At 43.0% G+C, this 16,525-nt stretch overlaps 1 protein-coding gene across 2 annotated transcripts in view; it reads left to right on the top strand.

Annotated features, from left to right (window-relative positions):
- Window positions 1-392: 392 nt before the first annotated feature.
- SGCB (sarcoglycan beta) overlaps window positions 393-16,525 on the top strand; it is a 33,887-nt gene continuing 17,754 nt past the window's right edge. For both annotated transcript variants that reach the window (XR_016311579.1, XM_089669236.1), the window contains exons 1-3: window positions 393-455; window positions 12,158-12,364; window positions 14,353-14,538. Coding sequence is in view for 1 of the 2 variants with exons in the window: in XM_089669236.1 (XP_089525362.1) it covers window positions 438-455; window positions 12,158-12,364; window positions 14,353-14,538 (411 nt within the window). In the remaining variant the exon portion in view is untranslated. The remainder of the gene's footprint in view (window positions 456-12,157; window positions 12,365-14,352; window positions 14,539-16,525) is intronic.

Raw genomic sequence — 16,525 nt, 5'->3', positions numbered from 1 at the left:
TGGGATTCGTTTTTTTTCTATACAATTGATTACAATTCTTCCAGGAGTGGTGCTTCCATACTTTTTGTCAGGGTTGTACATATGTATACTGTATATAGAGGGAGGTCAGGCAACGCTATTTATATAGAGGAGGATTAGTGTGACAGGAATAGCTGGAATTAGGGAGCTCCCACCACATTCCCAGCGCCTCAGGACGGAACCATGCCGCTATGAGGGGTAGTTTTCATGCATTTTTCTTTTCACAGCTTGGACGGTTTTAGTTTTCACTTTTACATGAAGTATATTTAGGCGGTGAACGGTGATGGGGTCAGCCGGTATATGTTGGTATAGACCAGAAGGTGTGATGTGAATGTGGGTGCCCCCCCACTGGTGTGCACATGGTACGCTCCGAACTCCGGGCCGCCTGTGTTGGTCCTGTCAGTCTGGGCGGAGGGAAGATGGCGGCGGCCGAGCAGGTCAGTGTTGGACTGCCTGCATGCCGGTGTGAATCTCCTGGGATTACAGGGCTGGGGGAGGACGTTCAGAAGCAATAAAAGGGGCTTTGTGAGTGCATGGCTATGGGGGAGTGCAGGCTGTCCATTACACTGAGCCCTGTGTCATGACTAACAATACATTGCTGGGGTGAGGAGATTCATTCCTCTGTCACTGTGTCCCCCATGGTTCCTGTACTGCATGGTGTCACCCCCTCCTCATATGTGACATCAGTCTGTAGAGAAGTAACATAACCTCCTGCTGTCACAGCTCTGTAACTTGAAATTGTGTTTCACTGTAAGAAGAAATGGACATATACAGGTGTAAGCAGACCAAAGTTTTTCAGTTTGGATATATGGGGGAGGGTCAGATCCCCCCATGTGAGCCTTCTGAGTCCCCTGTCTCAGGAGATTTCTCATCTTTTCCTGTTACTGCCTGACCCCTCCCCCCACCGGGACAGGAAATGAGGGGAAATCTCCCCAACTGATGGAGGCTCTGACCCCAGACCTGGACCACATTCAGCCCTTTAACTATCCCTGTCCAGCCTGTGTGAGGTCAGTCAGAAATGAGAAAACTCTGAACACAGGCCAACTAGTCAAAAAGATGATGGCAACTGTTTTTACACCCTCATTGGCCCATTGGTTGCCAAGATGGTGGCAGTTGCACCCCCACCCTGTCTGAGCAGTGTCAGTCCTCAAGCAACTGGGGTGGGCAACAAGGATATGATGTGGGGAGGTGTTGCTAGGTCCCACTCTCCAGCACACAGGTAAGGAGCGGAGCCTATGCCCCCCCCCCCCCCCCCCATTAGTTGGCCTTGGTGTAGAAGTGCTATTAAAAGAAAACCCCAATGGTTGGGACTTTAAAGGCATCAATGATTGTGTAAAAAATATCAAACTTTATTAAACATCAATTTGTTTAAAATGTCAACCATAAAAATATTATATGGAGGTTACTCTGAAAGTGTGTACAATATCACCACACAAAGATGTGATCAACACGTATAAATACATCAGTGGTTCATATAGTGAAGTATATAGTGGGGAACTTGAGAAAGTACAGAGAAGGGAAACCAAACTGATACGAGGCATGGAGGAGCTCAGCTATGAGGAAAGATTAGAGCAGGGGTGTCCAAACTTTTTTCAAAGAGGGCCAGATTGGATGAAGTGAACATGGTGGAGGGCCGAACATTTTTCCGAACATTCTTTGAACCATTACAATTAAATGCAAATAAATTATTTTATGCCAAGTTAATTGCAAACGACATACTTTTCATTTCATAACATTAAGATCAACTGACAGCTGAGTTTTCACAATGTATTGAAAATAACATTTTAAAAAAACTTACCTGCACTAATGTGAAGGGTGAAAAAGGTAGCTGGAGCTGAAGTCTCTGCTGGGCAGCCGGGAGGGGAAGAGAAACACACTTCACGCTGGAAGCCCGGCCCTGACGTCACCGCCCTCTGTCGCTCCCAGCGCGGCGCAGTCACGCATGCGCACTGCTCTCAATCAGAAGACTGTCTACCACAGAAGGGAGGGCCGTGCGACAGCTGCATTTACACAGACCAGGGAGAACGTGCTGCAGTCAGGCATGCGCACTGCCCTCTGCTCTCAAGCAGAAGACTGTCTGCCATAGAAGGGCCACATTACACAGAGCAGGGAGGGCTGTTGGAGGGCCGTATTAAACTGACCCCCGGGCCGTAAATGGCTCGCGGGCCGGACTTTGGACATGCCTGGATTAGAGGAACTGAATTTATTCTCTCTTGAGAAGAGATTAAGGGGGGATATGATCAACATGTATAAATACATCAGTGGTTCATATAGTGAACTCGGTGTAGAGCTATTCACCTTGAGGTCATCATAGAGGACAAGGGGGCATGCTTTACGTCTGGAGGAAAAGAAATGTAATCTCCAAATACGGAAAGGTTTCTTTACAGTGAGAGCTGTGAAAATGTGGAATAGATTCCCTCAAGAGTTGGTTCTGGCCAGCTCAGTGGATTGCTTTAAAAAAGGCCTGGATTTTGTTTTTTGATACACAGAATATAACTGGATACTAACATTTATAGGTAAAGTTGATCCAAGGAATATCTGATTACCTCTCAGGGGATCAGGAAAGAATTTTTTCCCCTGCAGGAGAAAATTGGATCATGCTTTGCTGGGGGTTTTTTTTGCCTTCCTCTGGATCAACTGTGGGTATAGGATTATAACTTTTTTTTTTAAACGGTTGAACTGGATGGACTTTTGTTTTTTTTCAGCAAGACTATGTAAAGATGTATCAACATTACAGAGTTCATGAACAACATGCGACGCATTTCAGAGTACGGCTACTCCTTCAGAGACGAGGCTATGTGCATAGGTGATATAATCTATAGAAGAACATAGTATAATGAAAACCAAAAAAGTTTCAGTCACATTTAAAAGCATATGGTGTGTAGCTGGGTCCACCAAACTTCCCCAAATCGCATCTAGGCAGACTCTAACCAGACAAGGCCTTTCAAGAAGGCACTGAGGCCACACTGATTGCCACAAAAGGAAACGTGCCTCATGCCTGGTGGACAAGGTTGACCCATCATTGTGTGGTTCTGTAGCTATTTTTCTACTTAGGTTTTTCCTGGACTAGTCTCTCCTAAAAAGCTGGAGGATCTTTTTATGTATGGAGCTGTGTTCCCCTATTTGTTTTCAAACATATTTGCTACGATAGAACTTGCACCTGTATTACGAATATTCCCTTTTGTGGCAATCAGTATGGCCTCAGTGCCTTCTTGAAAGGCCTTGTCCGGTTGGTTTCTGCCTAGATGTGGCTTGGGGAAGTTTGGTGGACCCAGCTACACACCATATGCTTTTAAATGTGACTGAAACTTTTTTGGTTTTCATTATACTATGTTCCTCTATAGATTATATCACCTATGCACACAGCCTCGTCCCTGAAGGAGTAGACGTACTCTGAAATGCGTCGGATGTTGTTCATGAACTCAGTAATGTTGATATATCACTATATTTTAGGGATGTTGGCATCTACTAGAAGTACCTCATGATTTTTCAGTGGTGTAGAAGTGACATCACATCAGGGGCTTATATATCAGTGAAGAGAATATGTAAATATAAGTTTGGCTCTCCACAACAGGTCCAGGGTCATATGTGACCCCATGGGAATATTAAATGCACTCCCTTGCTCTCGCCGCTCCCCAGTGTATGCCAGTATAGTAGTCAGGAAGTGGTCAGTCCAGCGTAGGAGCCATAGTGTTGTTTTAACCACTTCAGTGCCGGGCGCTTTCACCCCTTTCTGCCCAGGCCAATTTTTAGCTTTCAGTGCTGTCACACTTTGAATGACAATTGCGCACTCATGCAACACTGTACCCATTTTAAATTTTGATCATTTTATTTTCACACAAATAAAGCTTTATTTTGGTGGTATTTAATTACCACTGGGTTTTTTATTGTTTGCTAAATAAACAGAAAAAAAGAAAATTTTGAAAAAATAAAATTTTTTCTTAGTTTCTGTTATAAAATTTTGCAAATAAATAATTGTTCCAAAATGCCAGAATGTGTACTGCTACATTTCTTTGGTGAACATAACCCAAATCACTGTATATTATTTAGTCTGTAGGAAAGATATAGAGTCCACAAACTATGGTGTATATCTGAAAATCATTCACGGGCAGCACAGTGGCTAAATGGTTAGCATTTCTGCCTGGCAGTACTAGGGTCGCTGGTTCAATTCCCAACCATGGCACCACCTGCCTGGAGTTTGCATGTTCTCCCTGTGCTTGCGTGGGTTTCCTCCGGATACTCCGGTTTCCTATATTCCAAAGACATGCTGGTAGGTTAATTGGCTCCTGTCTAAATTGACCCTAGTATGTGTATGTATCAATGTAAGTTAGGACCTTAGATTGTACACCCCTTGAGGGTTAGGGACTGATGTGAATGTACAATATATATGTAAAGCACTGCGTAAATTGACAGCGCTATGTAAGTACCTGAAATAAATAATAAATTCAATCAACCCAATCTCATTTTCTGGCAGCTGAAAATGTCAGGACAGTACAGATTGTCCCAAATGATCCCTTTTTGGAAAGTAGACAGTCTGAGGTATTAAATAAGAGGCATGGCAAGTTTTTTGCTGTCTTAGCCAATGAGGAGGAAAGGTCCCCAAATAGCAGAGGCTGTTGAGAAGCTCACAGGATCAGAGGGGGCTCTGGTACAGGATTGGGGGAGCCGCTGCACACAGAAGGTTTTTTACATGTAAAGAATGCATGAAGGTAAAAAACCTTCAGCCTTTACAACCACTTTAATGTTACAGTAACATTGCTGTACTCTTTTTACACATTATTGCTTATACCAGTAAATTTCACTTAAGTGTTTTTAAAGATCCCAGTATATGTACCATAGTTTGTAGATGCTATAACGTTTACGCAGGCTAAACAATATACAATTATTGGGATTTTTTTACTAAAAATATGTAGCAGAATACATTTTGGCCTAAATTTATGAAGAAATTTGATTTTTAAAGTATTTTTATTGGATGTTTTATAGCAGAAAATAAGAAAATGTTTTATTTTTTCAAAATTGTCTTTTTTTTTTTTGTTTATAGCGCAAAAAGTAAAAACCGCAGAGGTGTTCAAATACCACCAAAGGAAAGTTCTATTTTATGGGAAAAAAAACCATAAATTTAATTTGGGTACAGCATTGCATGACCTTGCAGTTGTCAGTTAAAATAATGCAACTGTATCGCAAAAAATGGCCTGGTCAGGAAGGGGGGTAAATCTGGAGGGCAAATGGTTAAAATGGTCCTAAAGGCAAGACATCTTTTTCACCTTAATGCATTTCCTGCATTAAGGTAAAAATGGCCCAGTAGCAGAATCACCCTCTCACCCCCGTAAATACTTACCTGACTCACTCGATCTAGTGCTGTGCCTCTCTATAGCAGCTCTCTCCTCTCTTCCTGCATTTACAGAACACAAAGAAAGCAGTGGGAGCCATTGGCTCCTGCTGCTGTCCATCAAATTCTAATCCTGGAGGAGGAGGCAGGGCCAAGCTGCACTGTGTATATGTGGGCGCATGCAGCCCAGCTCAGGAGTATGCCTGTATGTTTGTGCCCATAGCAAGAGGCTTGTTATGATGGCAGACACTGAAGAGGAAGAACTGCACCAGCAGGGGACCCCAGAAGAAGAGGTTCAGGGCCACTCTGTGCAATTTTTTTTAAGAGCAGCTTCAAATCACATGTACAGTATCTCACAGAAGTGAGTACCCCCTCACATTTTTGTAAATATTTTCTTGTGACAACACTGAAGAAATGACACTTTCCTACAATGTAAAGTAGTGAGTGTACAGCTTGTATAACAGTGTAAGTTTGCTGTCCCCTCAAAATAACTCAACACACAGCCATTAATGTCTAAAACGCTGGCAACAAAAGTGAGTACACCCCTAAGTGAAAATGTCCAAATTGGGCACAAAGTGTCAATATGTTGTGTGGCCACCATTATTTTCCATCACTTCCTTAACCCTCTTGGGCATGGAGTTCACCAGAGCTTCACAGGTTGCCACTGGAGTCCTCTTCCACTCCTCCATGATGACATCACGGAGCTGGTGGATGTTAGAGACCTTGCGCTCCTCCACCTTCCGTTTGAGGATGCCCCACAGATGCTCAATAGGATTTAGGTCTGGGGACATGCTTGGCCAGTCCATCACCTTTACCCTCGGCTTCTTTAACAAGGCAGTGGTCATCTTGGAGGTGTGTTTGGGGCCGTTATCATGTTGGATAAACTGCCCTGCGGCCCAGTATCCGAAGGGAGGGGATCATGCTCTACTTCAGTATGTCACAGTACATGTTGGCATTCATGGTTTCCTCAATGAACTGTAGCTCCCCAGTGCCGGCAGCACTCATGCAGCCCCAGAACATGACATTCCCACCACCATGCTTGACTGTAGGAAAGAAACACTTGTCTTTGTACTCCTCGCCCTGGCTGCCGGCACACACGCTTGACACCATCTGAACCAAATAAGTTTATCTTGGTCTCCTCAGACCACAGGACATGGTTCCAGTAATGCTTTAGTCTGCTTGTCTTCAGAAAACTGTTTGTGGGCTTAATTGTGCATGATCTTTAGAAGAGGCTTCCTTCTGGGACAACAGCCATGCAGACCAATTTGATGCAGTGTGCGGCGTATAGTCTGAGCACTGACAGGCTGACCCCCCACCCTCCCATCAACCTCTGCAGCAATGCTGGCAGCACTCATACGTCTATTTCACAAAGACATTCTCTGGATATGATGCTGAGCACGTGTACTCAACTTCTTTGGTTGACCATGGTGAGGGCTGTACTGAGTGGAACCTGTCCTGTTAAACCGCTGTATGGTTTTAGCCACCGTGCTGCAGCTCAGTTTCAGGGTCTTGGCAATCTTCCTATAGCCTAGGCCATCTTTATGTAGAGCAACAATTTTTTTTCAGATCCTCAGAGAGTTCTTTGCCATGAGGTGCCATGTTAAACTTCCAGTGACCAGTATGAGAGTGTGAGAGAGATACCACCAAATTACACACACCTGCTCCTCATTCACACCTGAGACCTTGTTACACTAATGAGTCACATGACGCCGGGGAGGGAAAATGGCCAATTGGGCTCAATTTGGACATTTTCACTTAGGGGTGTACTCACTTTTGTTGCCAGCAGTTTAGACATTAATGGCTGTGTGTTGAATTATTTTTAGGGGACATCAAATTTATACTGTTATATTCATTACTACTTTTACATTGTAGCAAAGTGTCATTTCTTCAGTGTTGTCACATGAAAAGATAGAATAAAATATTGACACAAATGTGAGGGCTGTACTCACTTCTGTGATATACTGAACTTGTACATTGCAGGTTGCTCTACACAGGGGCATTGCAGTACACTGTTGATGTGTGTTGGAGTACAATTGACCATGCGTTGTCACTTTACTCGATGCACATTACATTCTTTCTGGCACTAACAAGCCTTGAAGAGCTCAAGTGTTTAAAAAAAATGTTTAACTGATACTGAATCACCGCTGGGGACCAAACTCTGATTAGTGACTCCATTTTTGATCTGAAGCCTCCTTTTTGCTGGCTGTAACTCCACCTCATTCTGAAGCTCAATTTATGGGTGTTTCTGTGGGGGGGAGATACAGCTAGCACTGAACCCTAACCCCTCTCTAAACCAAGGCTTCTTTTACCTCATAGGGCTAGTTCACGCCACAATTTCAGCATTCCAGATGAATTTTTGCACACATATTAGCATGTGTTTTTAATGCATTTTTTATGCATTTTCAATGCATTCCAGTGAATTTTTTTTTTTATTTTGACACTTGGAAAATCATTGTTTTCATTCAGGACAATGTGCGTTCCAATGCGTTTACATGTATTTTGATGTATTCCGGGTGAGAAAACTGCAGCATGCTGTACTTTTTTTGTAAAACCTGGCATTTACTGTACATGTGCTCCTGATGTATTTGAAAAATGCACTGGAAAGCATCTGGTATGAACCAGCCTTTAGGAATGAACAAGTGTTGCCTATACACATAATAGTTAAAGATCACACAGCCTGCAGCTGCTTGTAAACATACAACGCCCCATAGACTTGAGTGATCATTTTATGAATGAATGATCAGTGCTGTCGGGACCAGTGGCATGTATAACACAGCCTTCACAACTGCTGGCTTCAGTAGTAATAATAAATGATCAATCAGTGCTGTGGCCCTGTGTGATCTACCTGCCGGAGCGGTGTATGTGTACAAGCAGCTAGGCAGCAGCTAGCAGATGGTCACACAATTTGTGTGATCTTTAACTACTGTGAATGATCCTGCGGGGCTGTGTTATACAGGTCCTGACAGCGCTGATCATTCATAAAAATTGGGTTTTTTCTACATACTTACCTGTAAAATAAATTTCTTGGAGTACCTAACGGGACACAGAGTAGGCTATTCATGACTATGTGGGATGTCCCAAAGAAATTTGAGGGGAGGGTGACACTGATAGCCACTGTCCATAATCCCTCAGGACCTACTCAGCTGTCCGTAAAACACTGTGGCCAAAGGCAGAATCCTCTGCGGCTCTCACATCCACCTGGTAGAATCTTGTGAATGTGTGAACAGAAGACTATGTAGCGGCATTGCAAACGTGAGCCACTGACACCTGATGGTGGATTGGCCAAGATGTCCCCACAGTCCTGGTGGAGTGTGCCTTTACCCAAAAGGGTGGGACTTTACCTTTCAAACCATAGGCTTGAATGATCAATTGGCGAATCCAATGAGAAATAGTTGCCTTGGATGCCGCCTGCCCCTTCCTAGGCCCCTCTGGCAGCACAAATAGAGCATCTGACCTCCTGACCTGTGCTGTCGCCTTCAAGAAGACCTTACAGCAAGAACCACATCCAAGGTATGCAGAGATCTTTCTCTTGCTGACTGAGGCCTAGGAAAGAATGAAGGCAGAACTATGTCCTGATTAAGATAAAAGCTAGAAATCACCTTTGATAAAAAGCATGGATGGGGTAACAACACCACTTTATCCTGATGCAAAACCAGGAATGGTTCTCTGCAAGATAGAGCTGTTAGCTCCGACATCCTTCTCGCAGAAGTGATTGCCACAACACCACTGTCAACAATAAGTTCAAATGGTGCTTTTTGCAAAATCTTCAAAACCAAGTTCAGGTCCCAAGGACAAACAGTGAGACACAATGGGCCTCTTGGAAAAAATGGTGCTAATGCTGAAACCTTGCCCTTAATGGTACCATCAGCCAAATTCTTCTGTGACCCTGTTTAAAGAAAATGATAAAGAAAATATTGTGCAGTGCAGTGTGATTCGCCTGCTTGTGTTTATGTATGTTTACAAGCAGCTCTGTTGTGAATGGTAACACTGGTCTGGCCCCTCCTGCACTTACCAGCGCTGTCAGTCACAAATCCATCTACATTCTAGCAGTGTTTTGGATGGGGAAGGGGGTGGTAATTGACCAACCGTGCTGCTTAGCAATGACTGAACAGGAGCAAGTGCTTCATGCACTTGGTGGCCTGAGGGATTAAATAAAACTTTTAAATATCTTGTGATATAAAATTTCTCTTTGGGTCTGCCAGACATGGTTCAAATTTTGTCTTGTCTCCTACTGAATCGGCTGAAATTCAAGCCATGCGTGACCCTGTTTTCATCTTCAGCTCAACAAACTTTGACTTGAAAAAAAATCAAAAGGATCCAGGTGGAAAATTGAGAACCAAACATTGACTGCATTTTGTCACAATTTAGGTATTCTGACAGCCATGGGAGCAGTATCTGCTGAATACAGCCAGCAAAGGAGGTTCCTCCATCTGCTCTTTTAGGCATGTTTCTATCAGATCTCAGTTGTTCAGCCTGCAGGCTGAACAAATGAAATCAATGTGTGTATGGCCAGCCTTACCTGTCCCTACTCCTCTGACAGAAGGCTGCTCATGAATTTTTTTTTTTTTTCAATGAATTGTAGTAGGCTAATAATCTCATTCTGCTGGTCTACATTAGGGCTGTAAAAAATGTGTTCACAGGTCTCCTAAGCCAATTCAGTGTGGTATCCACATATACAGGGACTCCACATCGACTGAAATTAACAGATCATTTTCCTCTAAAATGTCAAACATTAGTGGTATCTTGTATAGGAGGGTAATCATACAACAAGGTCTCTTAAAGGATAAGTTCACCTTTATAAAAATAAACAAATAAATGCACATCTTTTGCAGATAAAAAAATGTGCAGTTATTTTTTGTTTTTATTAGGAGTCTGTAAATCACATTGCAACTGCAATCAGCAGATTACAGGTGCAATCTCAGGCTCCTGCAGACTCAGTGTACCTGTCTGCCTGTACCTCGGGCAGGCAGTTACTGAATGATAGGAAGAATCATTGAACTACCTAGAGCGCACATCAGCAATGGCTGATGGTTGTTGTAGCTCTCCCATTCAAAAAACTCTGTGAATGAATGAGACAGCTGGGTGAGTGAATCCCTGCACAACCAAATTTTTTTAAAAATGGGAGAGGGGTACAGGGAGAAGATCCCCGGCCCATTGTCACAACAGGGGATTGGTGAATAAGGGGCTGCAGCAATGGTTACATGATACACTCTGAATACAGGCATAACATGTAATATGTTACTAAAGCTGAACTTATCCTTTAACTTTTCATTTACAATATTGTTCTATATCATGGCTGGGGTTCCCCTTTGCAATAACATTTGGCAACTTTATGGTGCTTTTCTGTCATCTGAATTTTTAGGAATATGGAAAAAGGTTGAATAATATATTTCCATAGCATCATATAATCATATTCGTCCTATTTCCCCTCTCCACAAAAGCTTCATCTAACTTCTAGTTAAGAATAGAGATGAGCTTGGACGTCCTCTGAACCCATCTATAGCTGAACTCCAAACTCGCCCTGGTTTTTTACTCCAGTGATCTGTGGGCCTGGTCATTCCCACCCCGCAGCTCATATAAACAAAGAGGCAAACTGTGCTACGGTAATGACACAGCCCACAACTCAGTGGAGTAAAAAATAGGTGCAATTTGGGCTAGAGATGAGTTTGGAGGATGCCAAGAACATCTCTGGTCAAGAGTCACAACTTAAAGTAGTATTCCTGCCTAACACTAACAGTGTTTAAAAATGTTCCTTCCCCACTCTTGCTATCTATGCTTCTTAACCTGTAAAAAAAAAAAAAAAAAAAAAAAGTGTATACTTACCTTTTCAGCCTGCTGCGGCCCAGTAAGGTGATAGGCAGTTCCAGATTCCCTGTGTCAGTCAGCAGCGACTACATGGGTGAGGGGAGAGCACTGACAATGGCTAGGACATGGGAGTCTAGACATAACATATCTCTTCTGCAATAGAGTATTCTTACCTGCCTGTTCGAACTGTACATCGAGCAGCACACATGCGACTCAGTATACAGTCTTGGCATCTGCCAAGATGATTGAAGTCATCATCATCTGGCTGAAGATAGCAGCAGCCAGAAGCCTGGATGTCAGTGTACTGCATATTTGTTTTTTTTATCAGAAAGTATAGAAACTATTGTATCAGTAGGAGAACTGTGCAGCTAGCATTTTAAAAAGAAGAGGTTAGCAGTGACAGTTCACTGATTTATCACAGGGTACAGTCTTGTACTAATTGCAAAATAAAGAGTAATAGAAGGAAATGCTTATGTATTGTGGAGTAAGTGCTGTTCCATGCACCACTCAGGAGGTAACAGGGCCTGTAAGCATATCACCCCTCTGTTGCTTTTTATCCTTTCTAGCAAAACTTTTTATTTAAATCCCATTTTAGAATATTAACAAGACTTTTAACATTTGACCAAAAAACACTTTCTCTTCCTATGGGTCATAGGAGCTGGACCAGGCCCAGGAGTAATCCTGACTTTAATGTCAGGATCCACCCAGATGCCTGGAGCATTGTGTTTGTGTTTACGGTATGTGTATGCAGAGAGGTAGGACAGGAGCAGAGTAGCATCCTGTAAGATCAGAACAGGTTTTTAAGTGTGAGAGATGAGTGTTCTGCCTAACCCTTTGAAATTAGAACATGAAGCCCATCCCTAAAGAAAGACTTGATCCAGAGTGTATTACCTTTTATCTCTGGGCAGCTCTTTTCCTGCTTTAGCAACTAAATAGAAAAATAAGAGTCTCACAATTGGCAGACATCTAATAATCTTTTTATTAATAATCATGTATTTTTTTCAGAGCTCCAATGGACCAGTCAAGAAGTCAATGAGAGAGAAAGCCGTGGAGCGTAGAAATGTGAATAAAGAGCATAACAGTAATTTCAAGGCAGGGTATGTTCCCATTGATGAGGATCGCCTCCATAAAACTGGCCTGAGAGGCAGGAAAGGCAATTTAGCCATCTGTGTGATTGTCCTCTTGTTTATCCTGGCCGTGATCAACTTAATCGTAAGTACAATAACTCAGAAGATTTGTGGCTAACTGTGGAAGGTATTCTTTGCTCATAGGCAGGCACACTGGTACATTGTAGACTGTAAGTGTGGCCACTGAGCAAAAAAAAATGTCTTTCTCTATTAAGTGAGAAAGGATTCAGAGACATTTGGGTTATAATGCCACCTATAGGAGGATTTGGACACTGGCATAGATAAAAACAATGACCACCCAGTACAACCCTTTCTACTTTGAGCATGCCTCAGCTATTTGCTAATGTTTCAGAAGGTTGAAGCTCTTTTATTTGCTAGCAAACATTTAACTTCAGCCAGCATTTCCCTACACACTGCTTGAGCTGGGCTCTATATGCAGCTATCCTCTGCAATAGCTTTAGAGGCTACATCTGGACCCCAATTAACTGGATTATTGCAGGGCCATCCTGGAATATATCTTTAGGCTAATGCATTCTGCCTTGTGCTTTTGAGATCTGAGTTTATTGTTAGCCAGCCATACAGCGCTTTCTGGGTCCAGAGCTCTGGCACTGGCTCTTAGCCTCTGGTGTTACCCAGTCTCTGAAGGTTCACTTCGTGTATGGTGTGAGCACAGGCAGTGACCAAGATATTAAGGCCATTAGGCACCTTTTTATTATTCCTATTTTACATACAAAGGGTTCATGCTTAAGGTCTGAGTGATGATGCACTTAGTTAAGGGGAGTGTCACATATGTGAATTCTACACTCTTATTCCCGCCATTTCAGCATGAATGAACATCTGATTCTACTTCTTGTCACTGCACTGAAATCTTCTTTGGTTGGTCTTTGCTGTCTGCTTACATTGACCTCGTTGTCTGATCCTCTTGGGCCTCTCTTCTGCTTCCAGCAGCCAGTTCATGAGTGTTCAAGGGTTACCCTGAAGAATATTGGTCCTGGCTTGCAGTACATGTCAGATGCTAGACACATGGTTAGCAGTCCTGATGTAATGTATCTCTCCAGCTCTCAATGCTCCCGTGCTGTCTTCAGTGCACCCTCTAAAGGGCCTGACAGCCTGGACAAATTGCATCCCTGATTACTAACCCTCAGCACAGAGGGCAAAAGTATACCTGCACGCCTTCCGCTATAAAATCTATATCTGATCTGCCTGCAATCTTAGCAGCTTCTGAGCTTTCTGCCATAGAAGCTCTGTCTGATGAAGTCACAAAAATCCATAGTGGATGATTTTGCACCTGAGGAGCCTCAAGCAGCTGCTATTACCCCTAGGCTTAAAGAGACTGTTTTCTTTGACATCTCTGCACACCACTTTAAAATTGGAAGAACAGTCTGCAGCTTCTGCCAGCGCTGGTGTCACGTACCTGGTTGGGGAGCCTGACGTGGAGAGGAGGCATCCTCTTACTACTCCCGCCCGGAGCCCCTAATAGTGGGGACAGAGAGCACGGGGTCAGGAGTGGCACGAGTGCCGGGTGGGTCTGGAGATGATGGTAGGCAGGTGATGACCCAAAAGATCCAGATGCAGGCCAGGTGCGGATGCAGGAATGTGGGTGCAACAGCAGGTAGGTATGGCGGCAACCAGGATGCAAACCAGGTGCGGATGCAAGAGCGTAGGTGCGGCAGCGGATAGGTATGGCGGTAACCTTGGTGCAGGCCAGGTGCGACTGCAGGAACGTAGGTGCAGCAGGTATGGCGGCCACCAGGATAAAGGCCAGCTGCAGATACAGGAATGTATGTGCAGAGTGTCAGACAAGTTGGGTCAGGATCAAACGAGCAGATCAGGTACAAGGCAGCAGGCAAGCGGTTAGGGATAAGCCGGGTCGCTGTAGGCGGAGTTCTTTCTTAGGGTCAGATCAGATACAGGCAAAAAATCAGGTTATGGAGTACAGGACGTTATAGACCAGAAGGCCAGATCCTACACTAAGCTTGGAATAATTTCATTGAATTTATAATGGAGTAGTATATGAGAAATATTACACATTTTATTGATGCATGCTGTAAACCATTTTTTTTTTTCGCCTAGATTACGTTAGTTATATGGGTTGTAATTCGGATTGGTCCGAATGGCTGTGAGAGCATGGAATTTCATAACAACGGTTTGCTCCGGTTTAAACAAATATCAGACATGGGAATCATACATCCTTTATACAAGAGTACTGTGGGAGGACGGCGTAATGAAGATCTTGTGATCACTGGCAACAACCAGCCTGTAAGTTGAAGAACTGTTTTTTATTAGATTTATTGTACATTTGAAAGAGGGCAGCTTAAAGTAAAATTCTAGATTTAACATTACTTCAGTCAGGTTGTTTGGGCCAATCTGGTCCATACTGATGATTTCCTTGCCAGAATGGCCTGGCTGTGGCAATGGGCTGTAGTAGCATTAACTACATAATGTAAGCAGAGCTGTATTCCAGCATCCCGGCAGCAGTAGGAGACACTTGCTCTCTGCTGTCGGATATAGATCAAGTCATTCTTAGCACATCCCATGATTCAAGAGAAGCTTTGTATTTTTATTGGTGAGTACAAGGCTTCCTCTGATTGGCCGAGGTGGAGATTGTGATGTCATGCACCCACCTCTTCACCCTAGCCAATCACAGGAAGCCTTGTAATCATTGATAAAAATACAAAGCTTATCCCAACATGTGGGGATGCGCTAAGACCAACTTAATCTATACCCAGCAACAGTAAGGATGTGCCTAATACTGCTGACGGCACACAGAGCAACTATATGTAGCTCTGTGTTCTGGCATGGAAATAATTTATCACTATTTAAAGTGATTGTAAACCTAAAATGTACTTTATTCAAATAACTTGTGCATTAAAAAATACTTTTTTGTTTAGTTGCTACAAATGCCGTCATGGGAGCTATATTTTCCATATGTATTTTACATGCAAGCTCAGTTTACTTTTATTGCTGCACAGCAATTGTGTCTTGTTGATCATCTCCCAGCACGTTTACTAGACGTTTCCTAACTGAAAGCAATTGACTGAAAGCTGTTTTTAATGGCATTAAACAGCTGCGGTGCTCCTGCTAGCAAGAGACTATACATGTTAGATTTTAGGCCATATACAGGAAAGCTAGAAACAGCAGCTTTTTAGTAGCCTCCCTGGCGGTATTCCCGAGTGTAGCTCAGGGTAAAGTTTCAGTACCACAAGCGGTAACCCTGAGCTACACTCGGGCTTACCATGTGGCGCTGCGCCACGATCTCTTGATCACTTACCTTGTCCTGCGCTTCGCGATGTCCCTCCTGCAGTGTCCCCAGCAATGTGATCCGGCCGATGCCGGCTTCTGTCATCTGGGTTCCGTCCCCTGCAAGCATCGGGACGTATGGGGGACGGAACAGCGGGGAAATTTGAAAATTACAAAAAGTGACATTCACTAAAATCACATAGTAAAACATTACAGTATCAAACCATTTCACATACATTTTGTCCCGAGTGCTTTGTCCTGTGCCCTGGTTACATTTTTACTGTTCTTTCTGCCTGGAAACTAAGAAACATCCTTGGCGTCCAAAAAGCGTCCCTTTAAGCGGTTTTAGACCGGCTAGAGAACAGTGATAGTAAATCAGAACCACTTGCAGAATTGAGTGATGATTTGTGGGGAAACCCATCATCAGACACTGAAAACAATTTTGCCACTTTGCTCAGTGATGTGTGAACTTGGCGCTATATTTCAAATTTCAGTGTTTTTGGTTTGATTATATTATTGAATTAAATCGATTATTATATTATTATTTTTTATGATTATTTATTAAATTATAATTTATGATTTTGTGTTTAAAGTTTTATCATACCCGGGATGTTTACTAGACTCTTGTTCGGACAGATTTCAGTGAGTTATTCCTAAAAATTACAGGCCTACAATAAAACAAATACATATTTCCATGCAAAAAAATGTACTGCTTTGAGCACAGAAATATGGACATAATCAGACCGCTAGGGAAGTTAATGGCATGCCGAGTTTACTTTCCTAATCATACAGTACAGGACAAAGGATCTTCAAATCCTTACATCTGGTTTGCCTAATTTCAGGTTATTGGACACTGGCAAATAAATCCATATAACCCGGCCACACCCAGCTAACAGTTTTTTGCTACTGTCTTTAGGCAATAGGTTTTTTTCTTCTTTGGATTTTTTTTCTGTGGTGATTGTTCTCTGAAGATTTGGCTGCTTCATAGGTACTGCAATTTTTCTGC

This window comes from Staurois parvus, unplaced genomic scaffold (genome assembly GCF_062004578.1).
Source record: "Staurois parvus isolate SC_StPar_1 unplaced genomic scaffold, SC_StPar_1.0 ptg000071l, whole genome shotgun sequence".
Taxonomy (NCBI): domain Eukaryota; kingdom Metazoa; phylum Chordata; class Amphibia; order Anura; family Ranidae; genus Staurois; species Staurois parvus.
The sequence above is the reverse complement of the archived record's forward strand: the minus strand, read 5'-3'. Positions and strand labels throughout refer to the sequence as shown.